This window comes from Vollenhovia emeryi, unplaced genomic scaffold (assembly GCF_000949405.1).
Source record: "Vollenhovia emeryi isolate VEMERY1.0 unplaced genomic scaffold, V.emery_V1.0 DF939129.1, whole genome shotgun sequence".
NCBI lineage: Eukaryota > Metazoa > Arthropoda > Insecta > Hymenoptera > Formicidae > Vollenhovia > Vollenhovia emeryi.
In genome coordinates this window covers 3,226,736-3,242,947 of record NW_011967237.1, presented here as the reverse complement: position 1 = coordinate 3,242,947, position 16,212 = coordinate 3,226,736, and the positions used below count along the sequence as shown (strand labels likewise).

Below are 16,212 nucleotides of genomic sequence, written 5' to 3'. Positions count from 1 at the left end.
CTGATTGGATAGTCGCACATAAATGACGAGAAGAAGGGCGTCATTTATATGCGATTATCCAATCAGGTAGTACTAGAAGGAGACAAGGATTCACCCAACGCACCTCTCTCTCGGCTACAGCCAGAACTATAGATCACTCATTCCAGTATGTATAGAGTTCACTGAACTCTACTGATGTGTACACCTTTATCAGTGACAAGTAACGTTACTCGATTAATTATTAAGATTCTAAAACTTGTAATGAGAATCGAATTGCATGTTGAAGCGACGGCTCTTTATCAACGTGTATATAGATATTTCACGTGACCAACTCATCTAAAACATGAATGTAAACCGTGGTACTTTGTCGCGGTTACATCTCGTTTACGCACCGCGCTTTTAACTATCTATCGATTTCGTGTTCGGGGATAATCTGTTCGGGGAGAGAAATTTGTGCGTCTTCGGCGTTCACGGCGTAATTCGCTCTGTCGTTCTTCGCAATTCGAACGGGCAGGAAGTAAAGAACGTCTCTTACTGCATTTCACGGTATTTTTTACATCGCGTACGGGAGTGTCCGAAATTTCGCGCGATCGATTTTCGCGAGTGAGTGGTGTGAGTGTAAGTGCAACAAGAGAATCTGAGAGGAGGAGCAGGGTTAGGCGTCATCAGGTAACAGCAGAGAAATCGTAAGGTAAGTGTCTTACATTTTTGTTATTTGCTACTTGTGCAAAATGAATCATCTGTTCTGTGCTTTTATTTTATTTATTCAAATGATTCCAACGAGCATTCGAATAAGTGTTAGAGACAAAACCATACGTATAAAATGTTGTGTGTTCATATTTAAAAGAAAGACTTTCAGTATTCTATATAATTGTTTTAATAAATACCCATTTTTTTAAATATAAAATATAAAGTATATTTAATACAATTCTTTCGATTTTGCATAATTAGTCTATAATGATCGTATACATTTTTGTATTGTTACAGTTTAACATATACATATGTATAGTTAGCGATGTACTTTGCTGTTGCGACTCGTATCAGTGAGTGACATATTACTTTTTATTTTAAAGAGACGTTGCGCATATGATAGGTGCAGAAAAATAAAAATTTTGCAGTTCTGACACGATATCCTATGCCCGGGTACGAAATCTAGCAGTCTCGTGTCACCCGAAACGCGAAAGTCATTCTCGACGACGAGATGCATCACGCAAAAAGATCGCAAGTCCCGAAAATTAATTATTTTGTTTAAACGCGATATCCTATGCCCTATCCTATTTCGTTTAAACGCGATATCCTATGCCCCGGCACGAAATCTATTGCCGCGCGCCATCTATTGCCGCTCGAGGGGGTTACGAGCCACCACCCGCAATAGATAATTGTCGCGTCGTCGGTATTGCAACAAGCAGCACTTACCTTGCGACGGCGGATCCCACGATGACCGATCGATAATCGTTATGGCGTCGCCGGCGTCATGTGATTCCGTCATGTGACTCCGTCATGTGGTCCCTCGTTGGATCGGTTGTTGAGTTGCTCCCGCGAAGTAATCCCAATTGGTCACAACTCACTTAACACCTCACAATAGAATATGCACTATCATATATATATATCGCATTGTATACGATATCACACACAGTATCACCAATTTTACTCTGTAAGCCGCATCGGCGACTTAACACTCGCGACGGATGAAATTCACTCTCGAGACACACGCTCGCGACACTCGACACTCCCGTTCGCGGTGCACTCTCTACTTTTTCGGCGGTTTGAGGCATGCGAGACGCGACAACCGAACTTCCGAGTAGCCGCGGAGCGGCCGATGGCGACTATGGCTCACTCACGACGACCGAGATTTCCCGGCACGCGTCTCCCGGCGGCTGCTTGAGCGCCACAAACGAGCTTGCGAACGCGCCACTCACTCACGACACCCCGGACACGGGGCTCGCCCTCTCGGCGAGCCGAAATCGACGGAAACGCGGAGCGGATTCTCGCGCCCGACCGACATTTTCTCCGCGTCCAACAACTGAACGTTCGCTAGATTCATAACGGTTGCAACTTTCAAACGTGAAAGCAGCGGCCAATCAGGCAGCGAGCTTTCAAGCATTGATCGTGCAATGTCAAGATCATGCAGCGAGCCCATCTCATGTAATCACAGGTCTGTTCGAATTGCATGCGTACGCGTATAAATATGGAGTGCGTTCGGTTTCATGCATAATGCGCATGATTATAAGTACAGGAGCATCATACAAAAATTATACATTTTAAAATCGACACCGTACAATAAACGCAACTGAGTTAATAGTTAATCAAGGTGCAATCGTCAAAAAAGAATAAAAAATTCAACGTCTAAAGTCAATGTATTTTCATTTATATGTATATAAATTCCGTAAAACGTATAATGGTCTAGTTTACATCGTGCACTTGATACGCGTATCAAGTAGTGTATTTGAGCTGATCAGCCAATGATTAAACTGATTTACTAGTTATTTACTATTTGATACGCGTACTAAGTGATCGATGTAAACTAGGCCATTAACTATAATTAAATAATAATCGATATATGCTAATTAATGTAGTCGATATAATATTTCATTTATTATTTCGCGCTTTCAACCTAGAAACAGCCAACAAGTTATACTCGAAGCAACGAGAGATTCCATGCGATACAAGATGTGTACGAATACGAGCATCAATTAAAGAAGCAATTATCGTCCGTAATTATCGTAATGAAGAAGTAATTTCAAGTTGGCTAGTGCCTGGATTCTTGGATGTATAAATCTCGTGTGAATCGCGCTAAATATCTGTGTTGCCGACTAATCGTCGATCATCGATGACAAATCGCGGGGAATCAGCAATCACGCGATAGCATCGATCAATAATTATACGCAGAGAGCACTCGCGGTTTCTTCCCGCACTTGTCGCGAACGCATGTCAAGAAATAATGAGATATGCAGAGCGGCGCGGGAATAACCGACTTGTTCGACTGACTCGCGCCAACTGATTCGGCACGATAGACTGTTTTCGACCGAGGTGTTTACGAGGTACGTCATTTCTTGGAAACCGGCGCTCGGCTTTCGACCGAGGTGTTTACAACATTCGTTCTATAGCGCTGCGTCATTTCTTGGAATCGATGCTCGGTTTTTTGGGCTCGACGAAACATGATCACGCCATACGCAAAATTAAGGACGTGTGTCGGCTGTAATCGTAGCCAAAACTCTTCGCCCACGTTCGGTTTTCTTTCCGTATAGCGCGACCGTCTCCCTACTTCGCGACTTTTTGCGTAAATTAGACACGTACACTAGCACGCTTTGTGAAAAACGAAGATCGAACAATGCCTTTGTAAATGCATTGGTCGACACGCTTCGAAATATCGTCAGATGGAGAATTTCGAATTACAATTACGCATAAACGGTACGGCAACGTATCCCTACCTTGTAATATATCATTTCTAATATTATTATGCATCATAGATTAGTTTTTTAGCAAAATATATAAACAATTTCTGTCACAATACATTAAAATATCCCTCCAGAACACGTTTCGCGTATACTATACGATCAGTAACTTTGATACTGAATATCTCGATTTTGGTACGGACACGGTTTGTAAAATTGAGCAGGCATATAGATAACACTATTAATAGCATATGGTCCAAATTTGAAGCAAAGACATAGAAAATCGATTTACCGATGAACGCCCTGAAGCCCGTTGCAGACAATGTTATTTTTCCTGCTGGATTGCTTGCAACTTTTTAGTTAATTACTAGGAATCCTGAATGCTGAGTGGTGCAATGATAGTAATTTACTAAATCGCTAGCAATCCAGCAGAAAAAATAGCATCGTCTGCAGTGGGCTTTAGTCACGTGGGCGACAGTCAATCGAGTCGCGGTTTTGCCCGCGCCGCTTCACATATCGTATTATTCTTTCTTGATACGTGTCGCGACAAGTACAGAAAGAAGCCACGATCGCTCTCTGCGAATAATTATGTGATCAATATCGTCGTGTGATCGCTGAATCGCCGTGATTCGCCATCGATGCTCGGTTAGTCGGCGAGACAGATATCTAGCGCGATTCATACATGAGATCAGAGGGTCGATTACGGTTCTCAGATTGGGTAAAAATGACGAAAGTGAGTAAAGCCCGTATCAGATGACGGATTGGGATTGGGATTAGATTGAAATTTAACCAATCACAGTAAAGCCCGTATCAGACTACGGATTGAGATTGGGATTAGACTGAAATTTAACCAATCAGAGTAAAGCCCGTATCAGACTACGGATTGAGATTGGGATTAGATTGAAATTTGACCAATCAGAGTAAAAGTTACTGAACTTGAGCTTAGTAAACTTTACTGTGATTGGTTAAATTTCAATCTAATCCCAATCCCAATCCGTAGTCTGATACGGGCTTTATTCTGATTGGTTAAATTTCAATCTAATCCCAATCTCAATCCGTAGTCTGATACGGGCTTTTAAAGCCTATCACACAATGCCAGGCAACAGCCAACAGGAACAGGGAATAGAATTTCTGACGCGTTGGATTGGTTGGAAGAAAATTTCCGACGAATCCAACGCGTCAAAAATTCCTGCTAAGGGCAACTTTCACCAAGCTCCGGTTAACCCAACCGGTCTAGTAATCTGATGAGAAATCTGATGAGAATCTGAGAAAATATATCAGATTCGGTTGCAATCCTGCATGTTACTAGACCGGTTGGGTTAACCGGAGCTTGGTGAAAGTTGCCCTAATGCCCGATTTCTTCACATCCAGTTATGTTACGGCTAAAGTTAAACGGGAGATAACTACCAGATCCATGCACGTGATTGGCCAAAACTTGAGATTAACCTCCGGATAATTTTATCGGGAAGTGAAAAAATCGGCCATAAGTATTCCTTGTTGATTAGTAGAAAGTATTTGCTAGACATTCCGCTGGATGGCAGCACACGTCTGGCTCATCTAAAGTTTTCTTATCTAGTGACTTTAGGCTCATCTCTCCAGATTCATTCCAAGCAGAAAGAAACCTCTATTGTCGAGACGAGGACGTGGACGATAGTACGAGTACGAGATACGAGATTCGTCTCGTGTTTCCTGCGGCACGTCAGTTCGTTTATAAACAGCTGCGTCAAAATGGTAAATAAGGAGAAGACGAAGAGCGCCATAAAGGATTTGTGCAAGAATGACAAGTATTCGATTTTGCTTCCCACTTACAATGAAGTAGAGAATTTACCGATAATAATATGGCTTATCGTGAAGTATATGGAGGAGAGGTAACTAGACCTAACCTATAACCAGTCAGAGTTTATGTAGAATTAGTGAAATAAAATGAAAACTATTAACCTTAAGCTGAACATCTTATTAAGCAATAATCCTTAATGTTACAGCGAGCTTTCCTACGAAATTATTGTGATAGACGACGGTTCTCCAGACGGGACCCTGGACATGGCGAAGCAACTGCAACGCGTCTACGGCGACGACAAGATAATCTTGAAGCCCAGAGAAAAGAAATTAGGACTAGGGACTGCTTACATGCACGGGATTACATATGCAACCGGAAATTTTATCATTATCATGGACGCTGATTTATCTCATCACGTATGCATTGCGTTTATGAACAAATAGAAAGGTACGAATGATAGGTGAGTCTGTAAAAAAGATCTTTTCTTTTTCAGCCCAAATTTATTCCAAAAATGGTCGAGTTACAGCGGTATCTCAACCTGGATGTAGTCAGCGGTACGAGATATGCGCAGGGCGGTGGTGTTTACGGCTGGGATTTCAAAAGGAAATTAATCAGTAGGACTGCAAATTTTGTAACTCAGATTCTATTGAGACCTGGCGCAAGTGATTTAACTGGTAGTTTTAGGTGATGAGATTTTTACAAACTTGTATAACAGAATCTGTGTTACTTGTACTTTTTGTACTTGGTATCTTCGCTTTCTCTTTCTCCAATTTATCCCGTTTCAGAAATCTGTGAAAGTTTCAAGTAACACGAACAAATCTGATTACGCAAGAGACTAATGTATTCTCTAACACGAGATTTTATAATTTTAGGCTTTACAAAAAGGATGTATTGGAAAAGCTGATACAGTGTTGTGTATCCAAAGGATATGTATTCCAAATGGAGATGATAGTCAGAGCTAGACAGTTAAATTATACAATAGGGGAAGTGCCAATCACATTCGTCGACAGAGTCTATGGTCAATCCAAGTTGGGTGGTTCAGAAATTTTTCAGTTCGCCAAGGGCCTTCTGTATCTTTTCGCTACCACGTAATAGGAAAGATCTGTAGGATAAGAAAAAAATTATTCTTTCAGATCAAATTTAATTATTTGGACAGCTAGCCAAATGCATTTAAAGATTTTGTACTACTTATCCAAAGAACACGTATGTCTAAATGACATCTTTAAGTCGTCTTTCAGATATGTATGTTTAAAAGACGACTTAAAGACGTATGGAAAACCATTGTAATATGAATGTTTATCAAAAAAGATTGTGTATGTGTATATATTCAAAACATCTTAAGATAAATTGTTAAAAAATCACTTTTTGCTTGTACTTTTTGTACTCTAAATCTTCTCTTTCTCCAATTTATCCTGTTTCAGAAATTTTTGAAAGTTTCAAGCAATACGAACAAATACAATTACACAATTGCACAATACATTAAAGTTGTATATGTAGTAGTGTGGCTTCGATGAGTACGTATACACACATGTGTCGCTGAATCCTGTCCGGGTTTATGGCGGAATATCACGTAATTGGAACCGCAAAGGGTCCGACAGAGAGTAGACCTAGTTATACTATAATACTACTAGACTGCTGCGTCGACACGTGTGTCACTGACAGACCGAAGTACACACATAGACGTATAACATATAGACTGCGTGTTTGGCTGAAGCAGTGTACAAACTTTAGAAAGAGACAACATACTTTGAGTGGTCGCCCTCTGTCATTCCCCTTGCTCTTCTCTTACCCACTACTTTACTAGATAGAGGTGAGGCGACGACTCAACTATCAGCTATCTCGTTCTAAAGTTTGTACACGTTCTCAACACGGAAGAGGTAGGGGACGCTCAGTCTATTCTTATTATGTCTATGTGCACGCATCTATTTTATTTACCTAGCATGACATGGCGGAACTTCTGCCTCACTTTTCAGCTCGAAGGCCGCAGTCTAGGAGTGTATGGAAGCCTATGATTTTCGCGCGAAGGCCAATGAAAGTTGCCTCAAGATGACACGTGCGTCTACACGTGGCCGTGAACGACGCAGAGGAGCATGCGTATACGACGCTTCCCGTGGGCTCGTCCACCCTCGCCGCACCCTCTGACGTCACGCAGCCTCCATTTATTGATCCATTACGAAGTTACAGTCTATATTTCTCTGCTATGAGCCGACTCGAGTAACATGCAAGACGCGAGTAGACTACAACAGCAGAGAATATCGGCATTTATGTTAGTAAGCAAACGGTAGATTCTTCATAATTTATCGGGGATTCTCAAATCTTACCGTAGCGTTCGCGATTAATTCACGCCACGTTTTCCCGAGAAAAATTCCAATTTCTACCAAAAAGAATGAACTGCCTTAACGAGCGACGTTTCCAAATAATCCAAATAAATTCCAAAAATTCCAAATAAAAAACAAAAATATTAGTTCCCGTCAGCCCGAGTTATTTCCTTCGAAATCAAAAGCTCGGGCGTTAAAAATTTTCTAGATCGAATAGAAATATCGCTCGGCGGGGCGGCTAAGATATCGAATATGAAGATTGAAAGAGAATATACAGCTATTCGTAATTTTAATCAAGAAATGTATTTTCATACGCGACCGCGAAACTCGCGTTTAATTCCGATTTGCCCCTCGCGGAATCTAAAATAGACAAGCGGGAAGAAGCGAAGATCGATTCGTTCATCCCTCAACGACGGCGGAAAGTAAATTCGCAAGCTTCCGATTTCCGATTCCCCTCCCAACCCCGAGAACGCGTGTTCGGTTATTCGCGGAAATCCGCATCGGCTCCATGGCAACCTCGCGGCGCCGGCCGCGGCAGCGCGTGCAAAACCGCGTCGCAACATTCACGAAGGCACGCATGCCTCCTCGCCAGGAAAATCCGTCGAGCCGCTAGAGCGGAGAGAGACGGAGGCGAGTGCGGAGCAGTTCTGTCGCAAGCTTCGCCGCGGCTGGACGCGCGAGTGGGGCGTCCTGCGCGCCGGGGTGAAACTTGCCAAGCTCCCCCTTTATCGAGCTTGCGGATGGCTGTGCCTTTTTAGATTTCGACGTGCCTCTCCGTTCCTCCCCGCTCGCGCATGTTTCCGTGCGCGACACTTCGAAGCCGTTGATCGTCGGCCACCGCTTTTCCCGCGACGACCAGCAACCCCTGCGCAACATGCCCAGGAAAGTCGGATTCAACGTCGTCTACGCCACGAGTAAGGCGGCCACACAGGCCTCCACGATTGCCGAAGCGAAACGCGCGCGAACCTCGAGCGACGGCGCCGCGGAAGTGGCTGGATATTGCGAGAACCGAGATTTTCCCAACGAAAAGCAGGACTCGGTGGAGAGTCTCGTTGGGCAGTGATTAGCCCGACTGCTTCCCAGCGAGAAATGATTCGACATCAACACTGTCAAATTCAACGTCGATTCGGCTGGGCATCGTTTCGACATCGATTGACGAGTCACTTCTCGCTGGGTTTAGGCCCGGTCTACAATGAGTTGTTAGTCGTTAGTCAGAAGTCGGAACTATATGTCGGTCCTTTTTCTTCCACCCAGAAAGGAAAAGGATCAACATATAGTTGCGACTTCTGACTAACGACTAACGACTCATTGTAGACCGGGCCTTAGCGTTCCGGCTTAGGTTCTGGACGGTGCGGCGGTTGCTCGTCGCGCGGTGTCGCGGTAACCAAGATGACGCGAGTGATTCGAGGCCGTTCCCGAAGATCATCAATTAAAGCTGGTTACGGTCCAGCTGATAGAATCTACAGCTCGGGATAGGCAATTTCTCAAATGTTCTCCAGATTTACATCGCGCTCTGAAAGTCCTGCGACCCGCGCGGCTCTTGGATCATTTCCAAATCCCGAGTGACAGGAGCGAAGAGATCTCGCTGCGTTTTCGCGCTCCTGTCATTCGGGAACATCGATTTCCGCCGCGAGACGTGCGGCACCCCCGCGGCTCGCGACGAGGTGCACGTGTCCGCGGCCTGGTCGACGCGACGGGAGCAATAATCCGTGCCGTAGCCGCGGGGTAACTTTTTAATAAAAAATGCATCAACGACGTAGTGAATTGAGGGAGCGAGGGCCTGGCACGGCTCGGAGCGGCGCGTTCCGCGAAGTCGTAAATCGTGCCGCGATATCGCGTGACGACGGGCCTTTACCCCCCCGAGACGCTTCCCCTCTGAAGGGCCCCTGCACGACGAGACGTCGAGGACCGATCCCACCTTCCCTGACGAAAATAATGTGCTTATAAGAAGTTTGTTTAAATGTTGAGTCAATGTTCTATTTGAGTTGTAAAACATTTATTGAATTGTTTGCGGGATATAAATTTTAACATGGAGTTGTTTATGTTCACGGTTACAAACGTTCGAATTGCGTTTAATGATACAATGTCAAACGTTTACATTATATAGTAGAGACCCTGTAATCAGAGACTGGCCATAAGGGAGTTCGTCAAATTCCTGCGAGTGAGATAGCCTATGTTTCTCTCTCACTCGCAGGAATTTGACGAACTCCCTTACGGCCAGTCTCTGACTATGGGTCTCTACATTATAGTTTTCTACGAGTTTGTACAATGTTATTGTCAGTAAAGAATTAACCAGGTGTTTGAAACGTACTTCCAAACGGTGTAACCATCAATAAAACTCTTCATAAACAATGCAACTATTGAAGAAACTCTTCATAAATATATATAAACATCGTCTCTCACTTAAAGTTTTCGCCAGGGTTTCGCGGAAGCGCACGCGGAATACCGCGAGTACCGCGGATCGTGAATGAAAATGTACATGCAACTGCGATCGGGGGAGAAAAGTATCTGAGCATTAAGTAATATCCAACGCCACATGTAACCACGTGCGTCAATAATTAAGTAACGTATAGTAAGAACTTGCACGAGCGTGCTCGCTCGACATTTGACTTTCGATTGACGTCTCGACGGAAGGGACTCGCGGGTGTAGGCATTTGAAGAATGTTGGTATATTACATCGCGATTATTAATCCGAGTTAGCTTGCAACGAGGGCTAAACCGCTGACCAAAATCACGTACACAATGCCTACTAATGCCCAGTGGGCATTACTTTGCCTTACTATCTTATTTTATCTTGCCTTATCTTTTATATTTTTTTAGATTCTTTATAATGCCCAAGCGAGGCTAAATAACACCCACTAATGCCCAAAAAATGCCTACACGAAGAAAATTTTCTTTTGAAATTTATCCCGAAAATTGTACAATCGTGGGACAACGCGGCCTTTCAAAGAATTTTGTGAGAGTTTGCTGAAATTTCACCGTACATTTCACTGGTAATTACACATATTATACATTTTGTTAGAAAAATATACGGTAAACTTTCAAAAAACTCTCATAAATTTGTTGTCCCACGATCATATGATTTTCAGGATAAATTTTAAGAGAACATTTTCCGTGTAGCAATGCTCAGTAATGCCCGAAATCCATACACTACAATGCCCTCAATGGTTTGCCCCTCGGCTTGCAATTTATTTACTCGCACGCTATCAGAAAAGCTAATAAAATTGAGGAGTTTAGTGGAAGAGCGACTCGAGTCGACCAAGTTTTTCGTATGCTACAAAAGCTAAGCTAGAAGCTTCATAATTGTATTCAGCAGATCAATATCTATAAAATGTGCACTTGGAATCTGTGATCAATATAAACACGCGAGTTTCCCGAACTTCGAAGGAATAAAATTTTTACGAAAACTTAAACAGGCTTAAACTGTTCTCTCACCAAATTCCTCAATTATACCGCAGCGGTTTTGTCGTTTTAATCGTGAAAATAATTTTCAGCGTCGTTTAACGAAGACGCATGAAGACATATTCATTTGAAATTGCAACAAAATGGAAAAGAGCTTCAGAATAATGTTTCTTTTAGCGTAGTAGATGGGACTAATTGTAAGCTTTGGGTTTCATTCGGTTTCTGAAATGTATTTTCAAGGCGAGGAGGATAGGCACTCGTCGTTAGAGCTTAACGTCCACGGGCCGACAGTGAGAGGTTGGCAGAGCGCGAGAAACTGCGTGTATCCTCAGGAACTGATTCTGCGACTTCACGGGCCCACAAAGCTTACGAGAATACAGGTCTTGGCGCATCAGTACCTCATACGTGAGTGAAAATTTTAAGAGGCTACGCTACTCAAACTGCACTTAAACTTATCTTCCAAAAATGTGACAATTTATAGGGAAATTATTAATAGTTACGTCAATGAAAAACTGATATTTAAAAAATAGAATCAGAAATTACACTTTTATTAACTTATATGTATATATTTATTATATAGAGGAAAGTCCCCTATTATGACATAGGCTCCTAATATGATATAGCGGAGTTTCTGCTGAATTAATAGACATCATCTGTTGGTTCCACTATGAATTTATTGCCCTTGGAGCGAAATCTGTTTAGTGGAAAATTGATTGTTGGGTCGTGTAATCGTTGCAAAAACAGACTTGTAATTAAATTTGGACGTTAAAAACCTACTATCTCATATTAGAATCCTATTTCATAATAGAGGACTTTCCTCTAGTTCTATTTATTAACTTGAAAGTAAGTTAATAAAATGCTTGAAACACAAAATAGGCATAAATGTTAAAAATGTTAATCACTATTCACGTCACGTTATAAATGTAATAAAAAAATAACTGTGAAGGAGGACCAGTTTTCCTTCAGTGCAGTTGAAAGCATTATTGTCCGTTAAAACGACATTACGACTGAAAAGCAATTTGCCGACAATGGTAATCGAATTAACGAGCCTACCTTGATTCCCCGGGGCTACATCGTCTCCTCTTCTTCATCCTCCGGCTATTCCGTCGGAAATGAAAACGTACCGGGCGGCAAGAGAATTGTGTTCCAGTTTTCGATATAATAAATTTACGGGCAGACGTAGATCTTCCGGTGAAATACCATTCCGATGCAATTTCCGCGAGGAATGTAAACTGCTACGTTTGCTTTGATTGTAGCCGAGAAGCTGGAGATCTGGACATCGAGGGAGGAAAATGCATCCGCTTCGACGGACTTCAGTTACCTGGGCTACATCACGCTGTCCGACAATGCGTCGACCCTTTACAAGAGCAGGGAGCTGAAAAGCGTGGCTCTCCCGGAAACGGAAGCGTTGTCGCTGAAGCTCAGGCTACACAAACCGCACAGTAATGCGCACAACACCTACTGTCAGGTACGCGAGGCTCATTGATTAATTTTATAGAGTTTTAATAAAAACTGAAGTAAATATGTAGCCCGACAAGTTTGAATGAAATGAGTTTAACAAGATAAAAGTTAAATTTGAGATGATTAAATTAGCGTACGGATAAATTTATTAAAAGTTTTAGACAAAGTTTTATTTCTCTATTAGGTTGGCCTTATAGCCATAAATATACTTGGCGAGCCTTATGGCCAGGAATTAACCGGACAAGGAGACGCCCCGTACAATCCGCATTACAACTCGCCTTACGACGATTTGGCGTTCGAGATGTACGTCGACCGGGAAGTGGCGAAAATCATAAGGCAAATGGAAATGAAGAAGTTGCTGGCGGTGGAAGAAGAGAGATTCGAGTACGCCTCGAAATTGAAGGTGGCCATGGAGAATCTGAGGAAAGCGGGCGAGCGCCTGGGCAAGTACGAGTTGGAGAAGAAGTACGCCATAGCCCTGGAGGATTACGATAAAGCCAAGGCTAAAAAGGCGCAGGCTCAGCAGTACAGACAGCAGGTCTATCAATCGTTGGAGATACACAATCTGCTCGAGATCCATGGGGTGAGTAGCGTTTGCAACTTCTTCGAGGCTTCTAATAAGTGATGATAATGATCGTCAAGTTGTTAAAAAAATGATGCAGCCTGTGGAGAAGAATAATCTGTCGAGTGCGGCGGACAAGGAGCCGACGTCGACCGACAACTCGAACACAGCGACGTTGCCCGACGACGCGACATCTCCACCGAGACTCATTCCACCTAGTCGCGACGGTGCTGTATCGCCAATTGGCCCCGCACATCAACCACCCGTGTCGCCATTACGTCAGAAGACCAACAGTCCCGGTATAATCTGTCGAGGGATACACTCAGGGAGAAATGATTTGTCGAAACGATGTCGATTCAATCGACGAGTCATTTCTCGCTGGGTATGGTGCCTCTTGATCTTGACGCGATTTAGATTCTTCGAATTTTTAGATATTTACGTAACGTCAAATTTTCGCACTTCTCAGAGGTAACCGACAACCCTACAAATGGTGTCCTCGAGAAGCAGAGCTGTAACAAGGGATCCCTAAATAGGCGGAAAACTAAGTCGGCGGGCCCGGCTCTTCGATCGAGTTACGAAGCCTACGAAGAAAGGACCATCCCCGCTCTAAGGCAGTAAGACAGCGCAACGTTAAAATATCATAACTCTATCGAAACTCTTTAATAAACTTTCGTCGGTATTCACGTTTAGTTCGCACACAAACGAGTTTACGAGGGAGTGTCACTTGGACAGCGCAGACATAAAAGTTACCTCAAAACTCAACGACAGGGAGAAGAAACAAGCGGCGTTACCTATCACAGTTTTCGGGATGGAGATGGTAACGACAAAGTTGTTTGCAAAGCTCGGATACAGGACAAGTGATATAACGGTAAACGCACGCAGGTGGAAAAGTTCTACTCGAAACAATTCACGGATAAGGAGGAGGGACTGATGCTACTGAAGGAGGAATTGAAGACGTTCGATTCGGCGGCTTCGAAACATTCTCCGAACAAAACGGCCAGGGCGGCGATTCTATTGTTGCACAGGGCTCTGAGGGACAAAGTCTTCAGCGTGTACAGCTTGGCCGCGCAGCTCATCCGAATTTTCTTCGCCGAGTTCGCCGCGGACAGGTAATCCTCTTCTCAACGTACAAACACTGTTCCTACATTCCGAGGCTCAGCATTTAACTGACGACTTGTTTAGAGTGTCTTCAACTGAGATCGCCAGAAGCGTCGAACGTCTGCTACCAGAACTTCTGACAAAGTCCGGAGACACCACTCCGAGGATACACAATATGGCAGTGCACACAATCCTCAGCATGGCAGACTGCAAATGCGTGCGGGAGTTGCACATAATACCGGTACACCTGACCAGACCTGTCAGCAGCAGCACACATCAGAGGCTTGCTCTGAGCAGACTGGAGATGGTGGAGCAATTGATACTGAGCCACGGCATCTCCACGGAGAAACAAAGGTGATTCTGAACGATAGTCTCAGGACGCTCGAACTTGCATGAGGCATGTTTACCAAATGTTTTGAGGAGTATCGGACCTCTGCCGTCGAAACGCAGTCCTTCTGACTCCCGTCTAATCGACCCGCAGAGGTCCTTCCTCAAGCCAGACTCTGTGTTCTTAAAACGCAATTACTCTGATAAGGTATTGTAACTGTTGTAGCGGGCTGACTTGTCGGACATTATCCGAATTAGGTTCTTCCGGTCTGCACCACCCGGCTGAGGCGGTGCGAAAGGTCTCCGAGAGGATCCTCGTGTTGGTGTACAAGGTCAATCCCAGACTGGTGCGAAAGCAATTGCCGCCTGACGATGACATAACACGACGGAACCTGCTGTATCGCCAGCTCTTCCATGAATTTGATTTGATCGATCTTCAGGTACGCGATTACTCGGATACGTAAAATGGAGATTCGTAATTACATGTGCGAATGATTGCAGAGAAAGAAGGAAGCCGAATCCACCCATAAAGCAACGACGACGCCTACGCGAACTAGATCTACGGAAAATAATGTTACTAATTTAACCAAGTCACCCTCGAGATCGAGCCCGGTCGTGAGTACCGGAAGTTCAACGAGTATCACGTCTCCGTCCGAAAATAGTATCGATCATAAGGGAGATAAGTGCGTACAGTGCGAATTAAATTCATCAGTCGCAAAAGATATGGAGAATCCTAATATTTGTTTGCGCGTACTTTGCAGAATGTGCATATTTTGCCTGTCGAAGGGTCAAGTGTACTCCGAGGAAGGTCTGAACATACATTACTGGAGAACGTGCCCTATGTTAACGAAATGTGAAGCGTGTAAGCAAGTCGTAGAAATTTCTTATTTGAACCTGCATTTGTTAAGTGAGTACATGAGAATTTAATACGTTTAATTTATAATACACGAAAATATTCTTTTACATAATTGAGAGCGTATGATCAAATTGATAACTTTATATCTATCGAAATTATATATTAGATGTGATCAATTTTTTTTACAGATGAATGCGACATGAGGAGTAATTATGTAAAATGCGACACGTGCAAACAGGCGGTGCATGAAAATGCGTTCGAGAATCATAGACAAGACAAAAAATGCACAAGTACTATTTTATCTTTCCGATACGATGTGATAATAGAGATCGAGTGAAGCAGGAATTTAAATCTTCATTTTTATTTTAGAACCTATAGAGGGGTATGAACGGTGTCCCCTATGTTCAGCTTTGGTCAATCAAAACAAATGGAGGGAACACCTCATGGGGGAACATCCGTGTGTAAATAATCCACGAAACAAGATCGGGAAAAGCTGTAAGTTACAATTTCCTTGATAAAAGATAAATTATTCAAACTATTTGTAATAAATCTAGGAAGAATCCTATGTAAAGTTTTTATGAGAGCATAAGAGAGCTTTAGGATAGTAAAATAAACTATGTTTTAATTTTAACGAAACGCAAAATTTCCATACGATTCTAGGTTCAAAATCACCGTCTAATTCGCAAAATCTCAGCGGCAAATTAACATCACCGACGGGTAGGGATTACTAGCATCAGGCAACAACCTCGAAGCCAATGGAGGAATTCGATAAGTCTTAGAGAAGAGGATTTTGAGCCTTATTTATTTTATTTTATAATTTATATATATGTTATATATGAACTGTCCAACGTTTTTTCATATTTGTAACTACATTGAAATGATTTTTTATAGCAGAACCCATCCTTTATTAGTAGAGATTCATATAGAGCGGATTTATTTGTAAGTTGAAAATCCTTATCTATATAGCGTCACCTATATATATATATATATATATATATATATATATATATATATATATATATATATATATATATATA

At 42.8% G+C, this 16,212-nt stretch overlaps 2 protein-coding genes across 3 annotated transcripts; both read left to right on the top strand.

Annotated features, from left to right (window-relative positions):
- The first annotated feature begins 4,969 nt into the window (after nucleotides 1-4,969).
- On the top strand, nucleotides 4,970-6,512 carry LOC105568492 (probable dolichol-phosphate mannosyltransferase). The gene is made up of 4 exons (XM_012024204.1): nucleotides 4,970-5,242; nucleotides 5,357-5,567; nucleotides 5,645-5,835; nucleotides 6,024-6,512. The coding sequence occupies exons 1-4, from the start codon at nucleotides 5,103-5,105 to the stop codon at nucleotides 6,241-6,243; spliced, it is 762 nt and encodes a 253-aa protein (XP_011879594.1). The 5' UTR covers nucleotides 4,970-5,102; the 3' UTR covers nucleotides 6,244-6,512.
- A 1,396-nt stretch (nucleotides 6,513-7,908) lies between these two features.
- Nucleotides 7,909-16,187, top strand: LOC105568491 (centrosomal protein of 104 kDa). 2 transcript variants are annotated; one of them, XM_012024203.1, is made up of 15 exons: nucleotides 7,909-8,383; nucleotides 11,112-11,276; nucleotides 12,128-12,339; nucleotides 12,517-12,915; nucleotides 12,995-13,193; nucleotides 13,361-13,508; nucleotides 13,585-13,711; nucleotides 13,777-14,003; nucleotides 14,077-14,346; nucleotides 14,546-14,759; nucleotides 14,821-15,002; nucleotides 15,081-15,226; nucleotides 15,364-15,465; nucleotides 15,545-15,670; nucleotides 15,836-16,187. In XM_012024203.1, the coding sequence occupies exons 1-15, from the start codon at nucleotides 8,344-8,346 to the stop codon at nucleotides 15,904-15,906; spliced, it is 2,628 nt and encodes an 875-aa protein (XP_011879593.1). In that variant the 5' UTR covers nucleotides 7,909-8,343; the 3' UTR covers nucleotides 15,907-16,187. The 2 variants fall into 2 exon arrangements, with proteins under 2 accessions (XP_011879593.1, XP_011879592.1); XM_012024202.1 differs by having other exon boundaries at nucleotides 14,528-14,759.
- The last annotated feature ends 25 nt before the right edge of the window (nucleotides 16,188-16,212 follow it).